Source organism: Lichenostomus cassidix, chromosome 3 (genome assembly GCF_008360975.1).
Source record: "Lichenostomus cassidix isolate B80296 chromosome 3, HeHo_3.0, whole genome shotgun sequence".
NCBI lineage: Eukaryota > Metazoa > Chordata > Aves > Passeriformes > Meliphagidae > Lichenostomus > Lichenostomus cassidix.
Window position 1 is genome coordinate 42,286,666 of NC_139483.1, and position 19,617 is coordinate 42,306,282.

At 40.3% G+C, this 19,617-nt stretch overlaps 1 protein-coding gene across 1 annotated transcript in view; it reads right to left on the minus strand.

Moving 5' to 3' along the window:
* Positions 1 to 19,617, minus strand: part of PCNX2 (pecanex 2) — a 151,868-nt gene that overhangs the window by 27,084 nt on the left and 105,167 nt on the right. Inside the window, exons 24-26 of the mRNA XM_085055491.1 lie at positions 13,869 to 13,927; positions 11,263 to 11,478; positions 641 to 894 (exon numbers count right to left, since the gene is read on the minus strand). Coding sequence (XP_084911617.1) covers positions 641 to 894; positions 11,263 to 11,478; positions 13,869 to 13,927 — 529 coding nt within the window. The remainder of the gene's footprint in view (positions 1 to 640; positions 895 to 11,262; positions 11,479 to 13,868; positions 13,928 to 19,617) is intronic.

Sequence of the window (19,617 nt, forward strand, 5' to 3'; positions counted from 1 at the left end):
AATAACAATGCAAATATAGAAGTGACGTAAATGAGCTGCTGTGTAATCAATGGATAAACCAACTTCAAATGTGCTGTGGTATATATTTAAAACAGAAGGTAAGGCGGGGCTTTGCACTACTAAAAAAGTACATTTGAGAAACAGCTCTTCAGAGGTTTCACAAGAACTTTATGCTTGTTAATCTCTTTTTTTCCCAGAAAAAAAAAAAAGAACAGTGGAAAGGCCAAGACAAGAAGAAATAACAAACTGTTAGTGAAGTTTTGTAAGAACGTAAGAACATAAGTAACAACACCTTGTCTGGCTTTATCACTAGAGTATGGTAACTCACCTTCTTGATCTCCACTGAAGCATGCCTGCCATTTTCTATAAGTGTAAGTGTAAGTGTTCAGAATTAAATTTAGCAAAGGGAGACATGAATTAATTATCACTATTCCAGTGGAAGGTATCCCTGCCCATAGGAGGAGGGTTAAAGACCAAACCAAATGATTCTATGGTTCTGTGGTTGAACATCAAGTTCGTAGTGCAGATGGAAAAACATAAAGCAAAAAACTTCAAATGCTCTTTCTTCTATAGACAAGCAGCATTATTTCTATTTGACAAACCTGCCCAGGACCAAAGTACACTTGAGCAAAGGGTTTACCTTGATGTAGTATCTGATGAGGATCCTGCGCAGGTCGAACACCTGCAGCATGGTAGCAGCGTTGTTGTCGATGATGCTGTATCCCTCCAGGATGTACTGCGTCCGAGTTATCTCCCACGTCAGCCAGCGCAGGTTAAAGGCTGCATTACATGACAACAGGTGAGGCAAGTGCCCAGGCTTGCAACAGCAGCAGCCTTCGTTGTCTTCATCTCCTTCTGTGATGGCTTCCACTTCTCTCTGCTGGCAATATGTCCCTTGGCAGTGAGAAAAAGAGAATGTGCTGCCAGTTATTGGGGGAGGAGGAAACAAAGGACGTCTTGCAGGCTCACATTCAAAGTATGTTTGAAGGGTGTGCGCACTTGGCAAAAATCTAAAAGAGTGAGCTACGGCAACAAACTCAATGTGCTAATTGATCCACGTGCAGCAGCAAATAAAGGGATGTACATTACTCATTTACTATCATCTATAAAAGCCAAAAGGGCCTGATCTAATGTTCCAGTTCTAATGGGTTCTGAGCTGAGCTAAACTACAGACCACAGCTTCTGCCTTAATAAAAACTCACCAGGAAGCAACACTAAAGAGTCTCACTTCATAAGACATTAAGCAAATTGATCCAAGTCTCGGTCTGCTTCTTTAACTAACATACTGGACCCAGGGAAAGATTTTAGTGTGTCAGAGCACTTGTAAAATCTGGGTTTTAGCAAACTATCTTGGAAAGCAGGTTCCAAAAATAACATTTACCAGGTTGTTCTCTCTCCCACTGGAGTAAAAGCTACTCTGGATCAAACATCTCTAATGAACGGCACTAGTGGCAGTACATCACAAGAACAGAACAGCTTTCTAATTAGTCTATTACACAGGCTTTAGATCAAAGTAGAGTAAATTTTTCTAAAAAGGGTATGTTACCTCAAAAAGAAGTCACGAGGCAGATGCAGAAACAATAATGCAGACTCTGCATTTCCAGCCTGTGTTGTGCACACTAGATGGTCAAGCTGAGCCCTCGTGGATTTGAAATCTATGAACGTGGTTTCTATACTATGTAGGGCACTACGAATAAAGACCAAGGCAGCCACCCACGTGCTCCCCCCAGTATTATAAAAATACATGAGCTTTGTATTCTTGATGTATGCTTCTTTTAAAAATTTACTCTCCATTGCAGAGCTTATTCCCCACCGAGTTTGCACATAAACCACCTTTCAAGGCCATCTCCTGTGATGCAAGTCACACATCTTGCAAAAGCCTTCTGCAGAGGTTCAGTATCACCCCACGGACTGCTGACTCTGTCAGCTTCCAGACAGACTCGATGGGAGAGGAAGATGTGAGACACTGCACTGCAGTTCAACAGCTCCCTGCACACCAGGGCAAACAGGCCTGTTGTGTCACTGTAAATGGGAGAAGAATTTGGCTATGTTCATCATCTCAACATTTGACCAGGAAAGAACACAGTGCCAGCTCCAATTCCCTGCAGTCTGCCGACACCCCAAAAGAGAGCCTGGAGCAAGGAAGCATCCCAAAGGCCTTTCTGTGGAGCATGATGACAACTGCTCTGCCCTGATTGTCTGTTCCAGTCCCATCACAACTCTCCGGTCAACAACCTGTGAACTTCAGTTTGCATCAACAGAAGTAGCACCTAGAATATTCCTTTTTCCTCACTAAGAAAAACCTTTCAAAATACAACAAAATATACTAAAGTATTTGGTATCACCTCTTTTTTGCCTGTGCACCTGCTAAAATGTATGCAGCAAGCAAAACATACAAGTAAAAAAGAACAGAAAAATCAGAAGGAAATGTGTGAGAAAAAACAGAATTGTAGCCCTCAGAGATGGAGAAAAAAAATCCAGGATCCAGTGTATTCCAGTGTTCTCTGTTCAGTTTGCTATGAATGAACATTTACACTGTGAACCCAGTGCTGCTTGCACACTGATATGCATTCCTCCTTAGACTTCAGGGACATACAATATGAAAAATTATTAAATGTCTTCAGGTCATCCAAATATAAAGATCTTGCCTTTTAATACTGCCAAGTACAAAACATGACCTATTAGGCTGACATTTCCAGTTGGACTGGACATGAACTGGACTGCTTCTGCTTCATATTTCACAGATTTCTACATGAATTAACACTTACTGCTCAACAGCAAAAAAGAAATCAAGAACTGCTCTGGGTCAGCAGATGCTTCTGTGAAGTCAAGTCAGCAGACATCGTACTCAAACAGAAGTAGGGAAAACATTCCTTTGTGCATTGCTTGAAAAGAGTAAATAAATGCTCCATGCTGGTGCTGTTACTATTGCTGTTATGCTTATTTTTGAAAGTTTAAAGGTCTCTCAGTATTACACTGAATTTAAGAGAAGATACATCTTCATCCAGTTGCTAAATTAAGTATTGCCAAATGTTTGCAAGTGATGAAAAATGAAAAACACAATGAACAACTGTCACTGATCTGCCTACAACAACAGGATTTAAAGATGCCTTTGCTCAGTCTATGTAACTATTTTTTTTTTCTTTTGGAATGGAAATATGAAATTTTATTTCTGTGGAAGGCTGTACTCTCTGTACTACCTTTTTCAATAAATGCCAAATATTACTGAAGTTTCTGTAATTACTAGTTTTCTTAGGGGACACATTTTGTAAAATACAGGGCCTGAGGAGGCTGGTAAGGCAAAGAAAAGATGAATTCAAGAGACCCTTAATGTTTAAAGGAAACTGTCATCACATGCATAACAAACAGAAGATCATGCCACAGCATTATTTGCATTCTTAGCTAATTCAACAGGTTTAAATGCCTCCAAGTTGTCTTTGCTAGGTAATTTTAATCAGCTAGAGTTAAAATTATACTACAGGGGGTGCAATCAATGTTGAACTTGAGGCACAAGAGTCATTCTCACAAGGACTGTGTTATTACAAAAGCTCTGGGAAACAACCAAAGGAGCTCATGTGGTTGTTTTATGGATTTATTCCAAAGAATGAAATCGGGGTATGCTCTTCAACATCTGGCAAACATGCACTTGATTAACAAAAGCTGTTTGATGGACTTAGGCACTACACCACCTTGGGGATTTGGTGTCTTTACTGCTTGCAGAGTCTCTGGGGTATCCCTGTTAAGTTTAAAGGTGTAACCTGAGCCATGGCCAAGTGCTCTGACATAACACCAAATCCTCATTCCTGCTGATTAGTATTTCCAAACAACATCTACTGAAAGGACTCAAGTCCACAAAGACAACATTCAGGCTTGATGCTCAAGTACATGTTGGTTCTCTCCCAATTCCTGCAGTCAATTCTAGAATGACTGCCAGTCATTTTCTCTCATCTTTAATGGAGCCTTGCTTTGGTCCTTAATGCACTGGCTGGACTTCAATGTCAGGTTGCCATTTTACTGTAAAATTTCATTTACCAGTGCATACATCAATCTTTTTTGGTTCATTACTCCAGACATTGGTACCACAGAGACTAAGAGCACGTGCTCAGCTTTACCCATTGAGCCAGAAGGGACAGGACACAGTAAATGAAGTCAAGCATTTGTGTTTGTCTTTTACAGAAGGCTGGCCCTAGACTTTTTTTGTATGTGCTGCTATAAGATGATGATTTAAATGACAATTTTTATATTGCTTCTCAAAAAATTAGCAAGTTCAAGCAACTCTGAGAGAATTATTCATAAAACCAAAGAGCAGGGAACAGAACGTGCACTTCACTTCTGCAATATAATTAAGTGTAGTACCATTAAATATTAAAATATAGGAAAATGTTTTCACTAGTAATTAGTCATTTCAAAATCAGAGGGAAAACATTTTTTTACATTTCTTTCTGCAGTAGAAGGAAAATAATCTCTTGCACTTCACTCAAGTTTAATCATTCACTCTGACCCTTGCAAGTACAGATGAGACCAATTCATTTGTGAGATATCTAACACTGGAGGGTTGCCAAAAATCCATCAATGTGAAAAACATGTGCCAGCTGAACAAAGCAAGGTCAGCCTGTGTGAGCTCAGGAGAAAGCCAGGGTGAGAACTTGGAACTCTTTGTATTTTCCTGACACATCAGGATTTGAGGACAGACTTGTGCTCTGCCAAAATGATGTGATCTAAATGGAAATGAGAAAACTGAAACTGAAGACTCTTGCTTCAAGAGGATAAAATACACCTAAATGAATGATCATCCAGCCTTTTGGAATTTAAGGCTGAAACCATAGTGTGCTTTTGAATTCAATTTTGAAAACTCAGTGAGCGAAAAGCATTTTTCAACTTCTGAGGGGCCAGAAAGAAAAATCCATGATACAACCACATACTTCTAGGAACAGTTTTAATTTCCATAAAGCACTTCAGTTTAACAACTCATCCAGCACAGGGACTAATTATTGTGGCTGAAGGCAGCAACAGCTTGAGCCCTGAGGATTGCTGACATTTAAGCAACTCGGGTGCAAATCTACACAGAAAGGGCTCATGCCCAGGGTAACTCCTTTCCTAAGCCACGCAGAGGTCTCTTCACAGAAGGCTCCACAAAAATGCCTGGCTGCTCACCATTTGTTCAGCAAAACCAAGCACGTGAATGTCTTACAAATAAATGCATTACAGTAGAATTGTCTGGCTCTGCTTCAACAAGCTGTGCTGCAAATCCGAGTTTTCCCAAATTCTGATGGACAAGGCTCCTTCTCAACCAACATTTCTTTTCTGCTCAGGATAGAGGATTAATAAGCAGCAAGTTATCACACAAAGTAAGCACAATGAGCATAATTACAGCCACTGAAAGGCCATCCTCTATAGAAACATGCATCAGATATGGTTGTAGAAACACAAAAAACCCAATACTTCAAAGAGGAGTGAACTGAGCTCACAAATGGCAACTCATGAACCTCAGAATTAGACACATTCTGGAAACCAGCAATTTTTTGACTCCTTCCTGCTCTTCTGCTTGTGGAACTGGGATAAAGAACAGTAATTTATAGGTTCTGATAGCCTCAGCTTTTTCAAAGAAAAATGTCAGAACTCAAAAAACAGTATCAATTCCTCAAACATCAAAGCTCTTAGTTATAAAACTGTGGTTTGGCTTTCAGCTGCTTCAGGTGCTTGTATGTCTGAAAAACAATCCGGCTTTCAAACCAGATCAGTTGCTATAATAACAGGCATCCCCTTTCTTCAGAAACCTTCCCTTTTCTTGGCCCACAGAGACACATTAAGAAAGCCCACATGGACGTAGCATTCTCCAAAGATGTTTGCTGTTAAACTTGCAGCTATGAAATACCACAAAAGCTTCTCATGTCACATCTTTTGCAGTGCAATGCAAGATGCAGTATTTTGGTTTTGGCAAAGATATTTTCTCAATAAAAAGGCTGCACTGCATTTAATACTTTCGTTCCTTCCAGAAATCCTCTCCAGTGCACCTATAAATACATATAAAATTGTGAAAGGTAGAAAAAGGAAAAAAGACATCAAATATTTATTTTAGTATGTGCTACAGAAACTATTCTAAGCCTATTTGAAATTCATAGCTTCCGCTGTTGGAGCATCATTGTACACCTAGAAAGGCTTGTACATCACAGATTTCCTGCATTCAACATAAAGTATCCTCTTCCCTATTTCATGCTATTCTTCACAATTAAATCACCAAGATTAAAGAAACCCCTTCACATCCTTTCTGTCCATGTTTCTAGTACTTCCAAGAATTGTGTCTCTCAGTCTTTGTTCTTTCTCACAAACACAACACTTTTGGTTTTTAACCTTTTCTCCCAAGGGATGTATCAAAAAATGCTGTTTTTTCTGTGAACTCTGTGTAATTTATCAATACCTTTTAATGTTCTGGCACATATATTGAACATACCTCAGGTGTGGTCTCAGAAAAGACATGAACATGGGCACTTTTATTTCCCAAAAGCAAGAAGCAATTTGTAAAAAAATAAAAGTTGCAACCACTCTTTAAATAAAAAACTATTCTTCCTAGTGCTACAGAGCCTTCAGACACAAAACTCAAACACCAATAAATATTCCTTACACTGGTAATGTACTTCCTACTGTAATAAAACTCTGCAGCATACACATACACATATGCTGCAGAAATGAGTAACTGTCCTTATTAGACATCACTACTGTGCCTAGAGCACATAGCCTGAGCTGGCTGCTTTCATACTCCATTTTGCTTGGGAAATAAGCTAGCTAACACAGAGTGAGCCCCACAGGCTATCCCATCCTGCTGCCACAGCTGCCTTCCACTGTGTATAACTACATCTGTGTCTGCTCTGCGCCTCTTGCCTTGATCCAGCTAATGAAGTTTCAAGTGAAGCATGAATATTGCACGTGCAACATGCAATAACAAAAAATCACAGCAGAGATTTACAAGTTCATTAAATGACTGAAGAATATTGTGCAGGAGTTAGAAAACACTTCCTGAAGACTTCAGCAATGCTGTCAGTAAGTAGCTTCTATGCATGTAATGCCTAAATGAATATTCTCTAAAAGACACTTCATAGACACACAGACTAAACAGGAAAACATTTTAAATCTCCCTTGCTCTACAGGGAACTCGTGAGAGGGAGATATTTTGACATTGCTTCTGCTTGTTCCCTGATTGCGGGTTTTCCCATCTCTTCCTTTCAAATTAAATGATATGTTATGTATTTCTTCTGGCAGGCTGCTTTTAGCATTCCACTGTGGTCTAACACAGACAGCAGAGTTAAGTTACTGAAGGGCTCAATTCCCCCACACCACTGTGCAGCTCCTTGGAAGTGTTCCCCTAGTTTCAGCTCATTATTACCTTCTCTTTGTCTTCCATTAAGGAGGAGCTGGGCATTTCCTGTCAATGCCGGGAGCTCTTGAGCCTCCCCCTGGCTTTACACTCAGGATGGATGACACAATGGAGGCACATCCCCTCTCTGTCCACAGAACAGGAGAGTGAAGGACTATGCTTACTATGAACAGGACTAAAGACAGATGAAAGGAATCCCAGACTTGCAGACTCTTCTTTCAGTCTGCTCAGTCTATACCTTCTTATGCTGCCTGCAGACGTTCGGCTTGGTTTGTTTTTTCATTTAAAAGCTGAGTCAAATGCTTCTATTACAAACAGTTAGAAAGGCATCACTTATAAAGCCAACTCTCAATTAGGAGGGACTGCAAACTGGGGAGGCAGCAAGTGCCTCCTGCCATAGTACAATTAAATTCAGAGGGCTCTGTGACCCCTTCTTTGGGCACTACCAGTATTGCCAGCACAGCTCTTCAGCTGCCACAAGAAACACCCGTAGGAAAACCCAGAGCTCCACAATGCAAATATTGCTTTGGGTTTAGTCATAAACAGAAAACAGTCACAGAGAACACTGCTGTGATTCACTCATTTCCAAAGCAAACACAGATTTCCTATTTAAGGAACAGCAGATTTTTGGGGCCCTCAATTAGAATTACTTGTTTGAAGTTAAGCAGCCAAAGCTCAGAAATTACAGATTACAAGTTCCTCCTCTAGCCCTTTTTTCCTCCTTGCGGGAAACCATTCTCTACAATGAAAGGAATCAGGGTTCCCTGTAAAAACAGTGCATGACCAGACAATTAAAAACAGGAATGCAGGATGCCCAAAGCACAGCCTGGTGCTTAATAACTGCCACTTGACTTTGTAAGCCATCAGGTGCTTCCAGGGCTGTTGCATACACTCTCTCACTCCTGCAGAAAAAAGATCCAACTGTATTCAGTATCTAGGTTGTATTCACCAGCCCATTGCAAGACTTGAAATGGGGAAGAATGTGCCCAGTCCACATCGGAGATGGCTCTTGGAGCTGCTTGGCAGAAGCTGTTCTACCTTCCTGCACCCACAGGCAGCAATCCTGTTCAAAGGAAGGAGCAAGGAATGCCTTCCAAGGAAGAATTTCAGCCTCAGCTTTCACACAACTGCCTTTGAATAGCCTTAGTCCATCCCCTTATGTACTTGTGTATTCAGGTCAGCCCCTCTTTCTCCTTTTACTCAGACAAGTGCCTGAGCACCCCTGTGGCCTGCAGCCCCACCAGAGCAACCCAGCTTCATGTTGGCAGAAGGACCAGACCACGTACAGGAAGGGCACAGCTCTGCAGCACAGTTTATCTAAAGCACACCAGCCCTCATGGGTTTCCTAGAGACACAAACAACCCTCTGGTGTCAGCACATCACCCCAGCAGGTCTCCGCTGGGCACACGGCAGATTATCCGCTCACATTTTGGAGTCCATGAGGCTTTTGTTATACTCTGCATCAGGCAAATCCAGGCATCCTTATCTGGCTTGTGCTTGGCTCCCCTCTGGGCTCCTCTGCTTCTCCTACACCATTCTTAAGCAGGCTTGTAATTAGTGTGATTTCTCTGGCACTCATTCTGCACAGTCCAGTGGGGTTCAGCTCTCACATGGCATGGCAAATGCTACATGTTTGAGCTGGTTTTGTCTCTGGTAAACTCCTTTATTCACCCCTACATGGCTTCTCTGTTCCAGGCCAAACAATAGAATAGCAATACACACACTCCTAATTCCTCTTCCCATAACAACTCCTCTACTCAATACCCTGAAAACCAGAGACACCTTCCTTATGTATCATGTCTGTGAGGACACAGAATAACCACAAATTTTCTCTTATTCTTGGAATAGCATTATCCAGTGGGTTCAGAGAAGAAAGGGGGACCATTTTTCTCCCATTTCTAACTATTTCCTCTCCTAGCATTGAGCAGTCTCTTACTCCAGTGATACTCTAAGGGTAAGGAGGAATAAGGGACTAGATTTGTACTGAAGATGAGATAATCTAGGTGAAAACACCATTTCCCCACTGCTCTCCTCCTCCAGTAACCAGCATTGCTTTCCATTCAGTTTGCTGCTGCCCTCCTGGTCCTGGCCCAGTAAACACTCAGGTAAGAAGGAAATGCTGCTTTGCAGGCTGTCAGCCTCTGCCCGAGGGGTGCAAGACTGGGAAAGAGGATATTCCTCATGAGAACTCAGCTGGCTCTCAACAGCAGCCCATGAAAGATATGAGAGGCTGTGGGGCTCAGCCCCAGCTGAATATAAAGACCTGTGGCAGCTGGCAGACATGCTGGATCTATTAATAAAGTAAAAAACAGTATTAACTACAGTTAATTAACACTAAACAGTATTAGGCAATCTGCACGGAAAGGTCAATTTTCAGACACATTTAATTACTTAAACTGTGATTTTAGGGACTACAGAGATGCCTCGACAGGTGGCACACTGCAATTTTTGAGTTTTGCTCTCAGATCCAAATGCCAAATGGCACTTGTTGGCTGTGAATGATCCTGGCTCAACGTCAAAGAAAGTCTTACCAAACCACTTTGCAACAAAACTAGTTGTTCCCCATTCAACTTCCAGTTCATTATGCCAGTCTGCTAGGCCCCTGATCTTTTTATCCAGCTAGCACATGGCTTGAGCATCGTCTCATATGGTTTCATCTGTTTCCAGGATTTACTCTACCTCTACTGCCTGGGGATGGTGATGATAGAGAGCGACCCCGCAGTAAGGGGCAACCACATAGAGGAAAAAAAAAGCCACCTCACAAAACTCAAGTAATTTAAGTGTGAAGGAGATTTCTTTCTTCTGTTTGTTTCAAATCCCACACTGAACTATTCACAGAACGATGATCAGCAAAGATAAATTTCAGGTTAGAATGCAAGTCCCTATCCCTGACACTGCAGCACCACTGCTCACCCTGGGGGCACACAAGGAGAAGATGAACACAACAATACTTGCCCAAATGTCTTAGAAGTTCAAGCAAGCCTCAGAACCACACCTGCATGACCATGTAATCCTCACCAATCATCATCAACAACAAGAAATTATAAGGCTGATAAACAAAGTCTCTTTCTTCCTTTCCAGTTGTTTTCCCTCACATTTTGTATTTGTTCTGAATAGGCATCTCACCAGGTACTACAAGCTGTTTCAGCCTTTCATTGTTCTCTTTCCACATAACTCTGCTTAGGACACAAGAGTGTTATCTTCATCCACACCACACAGGAAGGAAAGCGAACACGAAGCATTCACCACAACCTGTTCAGCATCCTACATGGAGTCTGTCACAGAGTCAAGACTTGAGCCCACACATGTTAATCCCTAGTCTAATCCTCCCACACTTAAGTGCATTCAAAGAGCCAGTCTGTCACGTCTTTTCTCACACTCAACCTTGTTGAAAAGACACCTTGATTATACTCTGCTGTTCTAGTGTGACACAGACCATCTCAGTATTGGCTTCTTGCATGGTTTGACACAGGATATTTTCCATGGAAGGAGTCCTATTTTGGTTTTGTTTTTGTTTTTCCCAAAACCAAGTTTTTTTGGGTTGAAACATTTTAAGAAGAACTTCAATTTTTACAGTTATGGAGGAAAAAAAATAATCTGGAAACATAACTAAGCGTTACTCAGAAGATCTGTGAACCAAGGAAACCACTCAACATGCCTTCTTTCTGAAAGTCTTATGATACTGCAGAACATGGTTCCACATATCTTAACACCTAGATTTTAAAACAACATTCAAATGATACAAAGAACTAACAAGCTTTTAGACAGATAAATATCTGTAGAAAGAGAAAGGTCTTTAAACTCTACATCCTGCTATAGAGTTGTGATGGACTAAAAAGACAGGATTTATTGCTGGTTTTGCTGTAATTTAAATCATCAGGAATCCTTACCTCGAAATTCGAGCCCTCTGAGCTGGAAGGTGACAAGGCCATTTCCAATTTCGATCAAGTGCACAAAGGCATTTAAATAATCCGATGCCAGAATAAAACAGTCTCCTGTGTTGTAGTTCCCCCACCGGCCCAGAATCAAATCTCCACAAAGGGACTCCTGCAGAGATCTTGTCAAATGCTCATAAAAAATGGAGTTGAGATTATTGTCATCATTTCCTACAACCAGAGCAGCACACATTTGTAAAGAAAACAAATTACAATATGCAAAATCATTGTGCATAAAATTTCATGTACTTTTTTATTCCTACTTAAATCTTCTTCCCCTAGCTGGATGATGTCTTCCTGATACTTTATACAATCTGCATTTCCTAGGTAGCCCTTCAAAAAATCAGGTTAATACGAACAAGAATATTGTAAGTAAAAGATCACAACCGTGATAACATATTTCAGACTCAAGCAAACAACCTCCATGATGTACAACAGTAAGAATTTCTTGGCTCTGCTAAAAGTCTCTGAAATGCTAAGTTAATGTCCATATAATATTCTTAATCTAAAGAAACAAAAAATCAGTAGTACTTCAGAACATATGCTTAAATTTGAATGTTTTGTCTGAAATTTTTAAATACTTTGGTCACACAGCTTCCAATGATTTTGCTGGGATTTTTTTATTTTAGTCCTCCAGGAATTTTTCAAGGCTTTGTCCATGAACAACCTGCTGGTACTTAAGATGAGCATACTTATTTTAAAAGACTACTTAGTATACTAAGAATGAAACATTCACCACTAAAATTACTACCACTTTAAAAATAGGAGCTGTTCAATTGCACATTACTTGGACCAAATGCCCAGGTGAAAAACACCCCATCACAGTCTAGAAACGTCACCTCTTAAAGGTCTGTGGCATTTAATTGGATTACAACGAGCACTTTATGCTGGTGATTTGTGAAAGGGACTGAACCCCCCACAAATGCTATCATAGTGCCACATAACCCAGTGTGGTGTTGTCCTGTGCCTGTACTCTTTTACATAATATATACTTGATATGAGAACTGCTTTTCTCTTCTGTAGTGCATCAGTGTCTCACCTTCACTGAGGAGTCTCACTTACGCTTTTAAAATGCTGGTGCACGAATTCATGTACAAACCAACATCTTGTAGGTGTTTCTGTATGCATGAGAGTGTATGTGGATACAGATGTAGAGGCAGTCATGCATTTTCATGTTTGTGCATATTCAAAAGAAGATCTAACATGGAGGACAAAAAGCCCAGAAGATGAGGCTTCCAGAGGCTATGGCTTCCCCTGCAAATTTCTCCTTGATACCAGAGGAGGAGTGGGCCTGTAACTATATTGTTTTTCATGCCCATGGCCATTAAGCACCCAGCCCTGGTATGTCTGTCCATGGGTGTGCCCATGTCCATGCAGACACACCCACCTATGCACCTTCTGGAGTGTATTTGGGCAAAATTTAAGCAAGTAATGATGAGTCTTTTAAGCACATACACAAAATGAATGCTTTTCTTGAGCCACAGGGTTTAAAACATAATTAACTTATTAGCATATATAATAATGCTAAAGGTTAAAGCTATTAGATGACAGAATGGCCTTGGGGGGAAATCTAAGCTACCTGCCTTAAATGATAAATAATTAAAAAGCACTATTTGTGCTTCAAACTACTAATTTTGCATCTACTCTCTTGCCTTCTTGGACACTCTGGATTGCATCCATTTCTGCTTGAAGGCATGTATTTGTTCATGCTACTGATCTAATGGATAAGGATAAAAAGGGTATGGGGGTAAACCAGCAATTATTAAAATGTAAACTTCTAATTTCACAATACAGCCCCTGCCATCTCAGTGACCAGATAAGATTGGCCACAGAACACCAAAGTGGAAGAATCCTACATATGAAACCTTGGCCTTTCTCATTGGGATGGGATTTTGGCATGAGACACTGGTATCAGCTCCCCCAAAAAGGCTCTGTCCCACCAGGCACTGAAGAGTGTCAGCTGATGCACCACATGTTCTTTGTGTCCACTGATGTGCCAAAAACTGCTCTCACTTCCCAGTCTCACAGGAACCACTTGGTGCAGCCTGGGAAGTTGCTTTACACAGCCAGGGATTGGTGCTCATGTAATGCACTGATACCCAGCAGAACAGCCCACCATCTTCCCTACTTCTTCCTCTTGCAAGTTTTCCATTTTCCCTTCTCCCCCCTCTCAAAGGTCTCTCTCCAGGGAAGAGGAGACACCTGACTGCCCAAACTCCTCAGGGTAGGGGCACCACTAACTTGCTACTTTTTTTCCAAAACCTTTCTCTGCCCACAGCTGACCTCTAGCAAGAGTGCCTGCTGCATCTTCCACACAAACAGCAATGTTATGATTACCCAAGCAATTGGCAGCCAGCAGCTCTCTATCTGACCAGCTACACATAACTGAGGAGTAGATTTATTTATCAGGTCACACGACTGAAACTGGTGCTCTGTTACATTTAAAATGCTCTGCTTTGTACACACAACATTCAAATCCTTTGTATCTCTTTCAGCAAAGCCTCACCAGTGTAAATACATCACATTTTGCACATCAAGACACCCAAACTCCCAGGCCATACCTGCATCCTTTTCAATCTGAATTGCCAGTCTGGTGTTCGAATGGTCTGATCTTTTGGTGCTGGAAATAAAGACATGTTTACAGCCAACTCTTTTATTGTTAATAAAACAGTTCTCACAATAAACAATTTTTTTTAAACATAGCTCTTAATTTTGTATTTATACCATTAGACAGTTCACACTAATGCCTTTATCAGGTATATACAGTTATTTCAGGTCAGTATTGCTATTGATATTGTAGCTTACTAGCACACTCTTTCTCCCCATTTTCCTTCTTGTGGGGCATGGTTCATTCAGAATTTGGCATCTGTGGTAATACACAACACTACGCACTTAAATAATTGAACTGGCTCCAGAACAGGTGCCACCAAAACAGTGAATAGAAAGAATATTTAATCAGTCTTTCTTTCCTTCTAACCCTTAAGGGAAACAGCTGGACTCAAGGAGTTTTGTTTGAGTGAAAACATTTCTGTGGGTAACATCTATGGAAAAACAACAACAAAACAGTCCCTTTTTTAGTTGCATATTTAGCTAGCCAGCAACAAGAGTCCCTGGTCATTCTTATTGCTTGAAAAAGACTAAATTACAGGGCTTAGTCCATACAGGCACTAACCCCAACACCCTTATGAATGGCACATTCCCTATTCAGTATTTTCACTGCAACAGTGGAATATAAATACCACAGGAAAAATGGTTACAAAAGCGAAAGCAACTAAAAAGGTAGATTGGATTGAGCTTTTATTACTACAGGTAACAAAAGACACTAATAATGTCTGAAAATAAGGAACAGGTAAATCACTGTGGGCCATCATGTGTTAAACAGAAGGGAATGATTGTTGTAGTGAGTAGGGATATTCAGCACCAAGTCCAAAGCATCTCCCAAGCACCCATGGTTACTTGGGGTAAAAGCGAAGGCCTGACCAACAAAAATGCTATAGGAAATATCAGTTTCCTTGAAATAGTGCTCTAGCATGGGTATATAAGGATTTCAGGACACGTCATTAAGAATATTGCCTCAAAAGAATATTGTTCCAAAAATAAGTCAGCATAAAGTTAAGTGTGACAGTGTGACAGCCTCATCTGTATGGCAGCCTGCAAGCACAGGGGAAAAGTGCCACAAAAACACGTTCCCTGGCATGGGATCCATGGGACACACCCAGGCATGGCCCTCATCCTGTCCTGGGTCAAAAGGCAGTGAGGGTGGCATGGCTGGGTGGGACTGGCTGGGGTGTCTGTCCCAGGGAGCACAGGGCACAGTAGAGATTTTGAGCAGGCTAGTGGCTCATAGTCAACCTACACAGCCTGAATTTAACTATTCACTTTGAGAACTGAAGATGTGCCCCAAGGAAGATGGCACCAAACAGGGTATCAGTCATAAGGGAGGTTTTCAAAAAGCTTAAATAACACTGAAAAAGGATGACATAAAGATAATGTTGTCTTTGAAACGCAGCAGAGTCTCATCTCAGGGCTCGTTCCTAGGATTTTGTGTGTCAATATACAGGTTATTTAAAAGGTTGGAAGCTTCTGGCCTGAAGCTATAAGGTCATGCTGAATCCTACTGGGAGAAGGATGCCACTCATGTTAGAAAGTCTTTTCATGCACTCCCTACAGCCTCCCCAAAAAAGTTGTGAAAAACTGACCGACAGAAAAACTGCACACAGGTTTCCATGTAGTAGACAAAAGAGGAACAGAATTGCTTTAGTTCTACTCCCTACCAAAAACAACTGAACTTCTTTAAAAATCCATGCTCTTTACTTTGCAAAAAGTATGATTGAGAAAATAAGAGTCTTAATTAAAATTATTTGTAATTAGTATTAGTGTATTATCTACATAGATTAACATTTTATTTGAGCTATTATTTATCTTCCTGCTTCTGGTTGTCTCAGCTCATTGTAACTGCAATTTTCATTTCCTATTCAACAGAATATGGCAGTGGGGGGGAGGGCTTTCTAAGCAGTCCAGAATATAAAGAATGATTTTACTTCAGAAAGGTTGTCAGAATTCTTCCACACAGATATATATCCACCTGCATATGCAAGAGTAAGCATAAACATTAGGTTATGGAATTCAATCAATTTTGTATTCTCAGCAGAGAAACACTGCTGATTTCCAAATGCATGTGTTTTAAGATTATGAGACGCTTTATTAACTTTCAGTCCCTCTGAAATCAGTGCAGCAGTGTAAGGTACAAGTTAATATTATTCTTTACCCCAGTTTCCTACCAACCCATAAAGCATTTCTGTTCTGGAGGCATATTGAGACCCATACAAATCAACCAGTATTTCAGAAAATTCTACTCTATAATAAATAGGAATCCTTTTGCCCAGCATGCAGCTCTGGCTCTATTTCTTTCCCCTCCCCCTTTCTTTTTCCCTTTGACAGAAAGATGCATGAAATAATCAGGGAAAATCACAAGTGCTTTGGGATACTCCAAGACAGATGATGCAGCCTCACTGGGAAGAAGGGAAGGAAATAGAACAGCTCTCACAAATAAAAACAAAACAAAACAAAACAAAACAAAACAAAAAACCAAGCTCTGTTAAGGCTTTGTTTAAGTGGCTAAAACATGGACCTTGGGACATGAGACAAGGATTTGCCTTTTCAGACACAACTAGAAAAACTCAAATCTTTATACATATATCATGAGATATAATTTTATTTTGTTTTTTAAAGACCAAGGTTAATATAGATCGTTTATAAAGCACACTTCTGTGCTCAAAGTCAGCTTAGTTGAAAAAATGCAGTCAGGTGATTGATTTTGGATTTTAAAAGTCTTCTACAGTTATTAGTAACAAAAGCTGTGTTTGTATCTTCTTGAAGGCAATGGGAATTTGCATTGGATTAAACTATAATCCACTGCACCTAACAATCAAACTAACACTCTTACTTCTCAACTAGGACCTCTCACAGTGAACTTTTGGGATTAGTAGGTGATTGGACTTTCCTCCAGTGGCCTCTTGCTTTATATTTGGTTGTTACCACTCATCCAATGTGATAATTAGCTCAGTAATTGAATTTCTTCCTGAATTGCATTATTCTATGCAAAGCAAGTACAGGTCCTTCAGCAATTGCCCTAGAGAGAAAGTGATTGTGTTGGACTGTCTTCAGCTAAGTCTCCAGCAATTTTAAAATCAACATCCTACTTAGTTCCTGAAATATCTATTTCATGCTCTTTTAATCCCACATTTACATGGACACTGAGATAACCCACTGGTTTGTATAGCACTGTTCATGTCATTAAAACAATTGCTTCCCTTTGCAAAAAGATTAAGTCACTTCCTATATTCCCTTTTCCATACATATTGCCTGGAAAAATTTCCTTCTGCCACTTCAGTTTCCCAATTTCCCTAGTAAAACACAAAAAAGGCTGAGGGGGATTAAGGTAGTCTGGGGAATATAGAGAGTATGTTGAGAATTGGGAAAATTCAGAAAAATAATAAATCATTGCTGATTTGATGATGCTAAATAAATCATTATTTCCAGAAGATCAAAATAAAATTCCAGCTGTTCTATCTGCCTTGCAGCTGCTGAGCTTTACCCCAAAACACAAATTCAAGATTTCCAGGATTCCTGCTGTGCAGAAGAGGATCTCTACTTTGAAAGAGAAGAAAACAAAGAAAAGCAGCTCCCCTCTGGGAGATGCAGAGATGCCTTTCTAGGGTTGATCCAAAGTTTTTCTTTGTCTGTGTCCAATGAATTTTAATCCACTTTTCCATGACATCTAACAGGCAAATCTAACAGAGAGAAACTTTACTGTGCTGCAGCCCCATGATTATTCATGGGAATCTGGAAAAAAAAATTGTCAGTATTTTCATGTGAATGCCTAATGCTGCTGGCTCTATAAACAAAGGCTTAGCACTAAAAACACAGTAGCAGTTGTCTACAGTGTGAGGCAGGAGAATGACATGGCAGAATAAGCAGGCACCCATCAATATTTGAAGGACACCAGAGGCAAAAATGATGGTATTAATTGGAAGGGAAAGGATACTGAAGTAGTTTTAAATCAATTTCATCTGAAACACAGAATGATTTCAGTGTGGTTTGAACAGCAAGGGCTGACAGCCCCCTTGTGCATAACCATGTCCACGTTTTCTGGGCAGCTGCATGGAAGATAAACCTTGGGTTTAACTCACATTAAGAAAGAGATCTCTTAAAAATGAAAGCAATTTCTCCTTCCTGATCACTCACTCTGATTTTTATTTTTCATGCTTTCTTCTTCCTTTCCCTCCCTGACTGGGCCATTGTTTCATATACCAACAATAAAATGTGGCTTTGATTGCACACTAGGAAACTGGGGGAGAGATAAGGCATAAGAAGACCCAGTTGTTAAAGAGAGCACGGCTGAAGCATCCTTTTAAAACACAGAAAGGTCTTATTATCAATAATGCCTCCTGTTCTTAGAGTTTCTTTACTTCTTAAAAAGGCTTTTGTAACTGATTTGAGAACTTCTTGGGTTTGTTTGGTCTTTTTCATGTGGGGTTTTTTTGTTTGGTTTTTTGGTTTTTTTTGGTTGGTTTTTTTAATGTTTTGGTTTGGTTTTTTGCTTGCTATTGTTTAAGTAGGTGTTAAAAGCAGAGTTGCAGTCATCTGCTGAGATACCACTCAGCATGTTTATTTGGCATTTTCCAACACCTGTCTGGAAGTTTCTGTACTTCTGCAGCAAGGGGGATGAAAATGCAAGATGTGAGCTTGAGATCAAAAGCTGAGTGCCCAAACATGGGTTAAACAGCCCACCTAAGTGCTCTGACATTCAAAGGTTTAGCTGGGGGATTCACCTCTTATTTATAAGCCAGGTGATTCAAGCATCTGTGTACTTTAAAATATTCACTAATGTTTTACTAAAATGTCATCAATATTCCTGCTTTTGTCTTATTTAGCTACTGTGCTACTTAATTTCCTTCCCCTTTTCTAAGTATGCTTTTTCTTTTAAAAGGCATTTAATGACTGTCTTCAGACATTTATGCTAAGCAATATAAGAAGGTTCATAAGTGAAAAGATTTTGCCAGCTGCACAGAGATTTTTGTGCTCACTCTTGCCTAAGTGAAAAAGCTCTAGGACAGTGATGTTCCTCTAAGCACAGCCCTTACCACAGGACTCTGCTTCACAGCTGGACCTCACTGTCTGCAGTTGAAAGAAGTGCTTTTAATTTGAAAGCAAATGTGTTAATTACATTACACAAAAACAAGTATCTGAAACAGTACAGACAAGTGTTATTCTTCTGTTTTTCCCATCATGAGCCAACAAAAACATCACAGGAAAGGTCCTACACTGTGCCCAGCTCTGGGCAAAGAGTTCCACAGGACTGATTCCCTTGGGCTCTGCACTGGTGGGACCATGAGGGAAGCAGCAAAAGCCTGAGAAACTGCAAGGAGCTGGAGAGCTGAAAGGAGGTGATGAGAAAATCTTGGTGAAGTTTCCACCAGAAAGAGAGAGCGAGAACAGACAGGGGGGAAAAAAAACAAAACCAAAACAAATGTTGGGAGCTGCTTCAACAAACGAGGCCAAGATGTTTTTCTCCTTTACTTCACACAGAGAAACACATTGTTTAAACATCATAAAAGGAGGAAAGGATAACAAGGCATTTCAGAATTCATTCTTGATATTCTTTACTGCTCATAACAAAGTGCTTTCATGCTTTTTCAGTGGGCAATATTAATATAGCATATATTTAAGATATTTTAATTCTCACCTTCAGACTCAAGGTGATGGCTTAATAAAAAAATTAAAAGGTAGAGATGGCAAGAAAGTGCA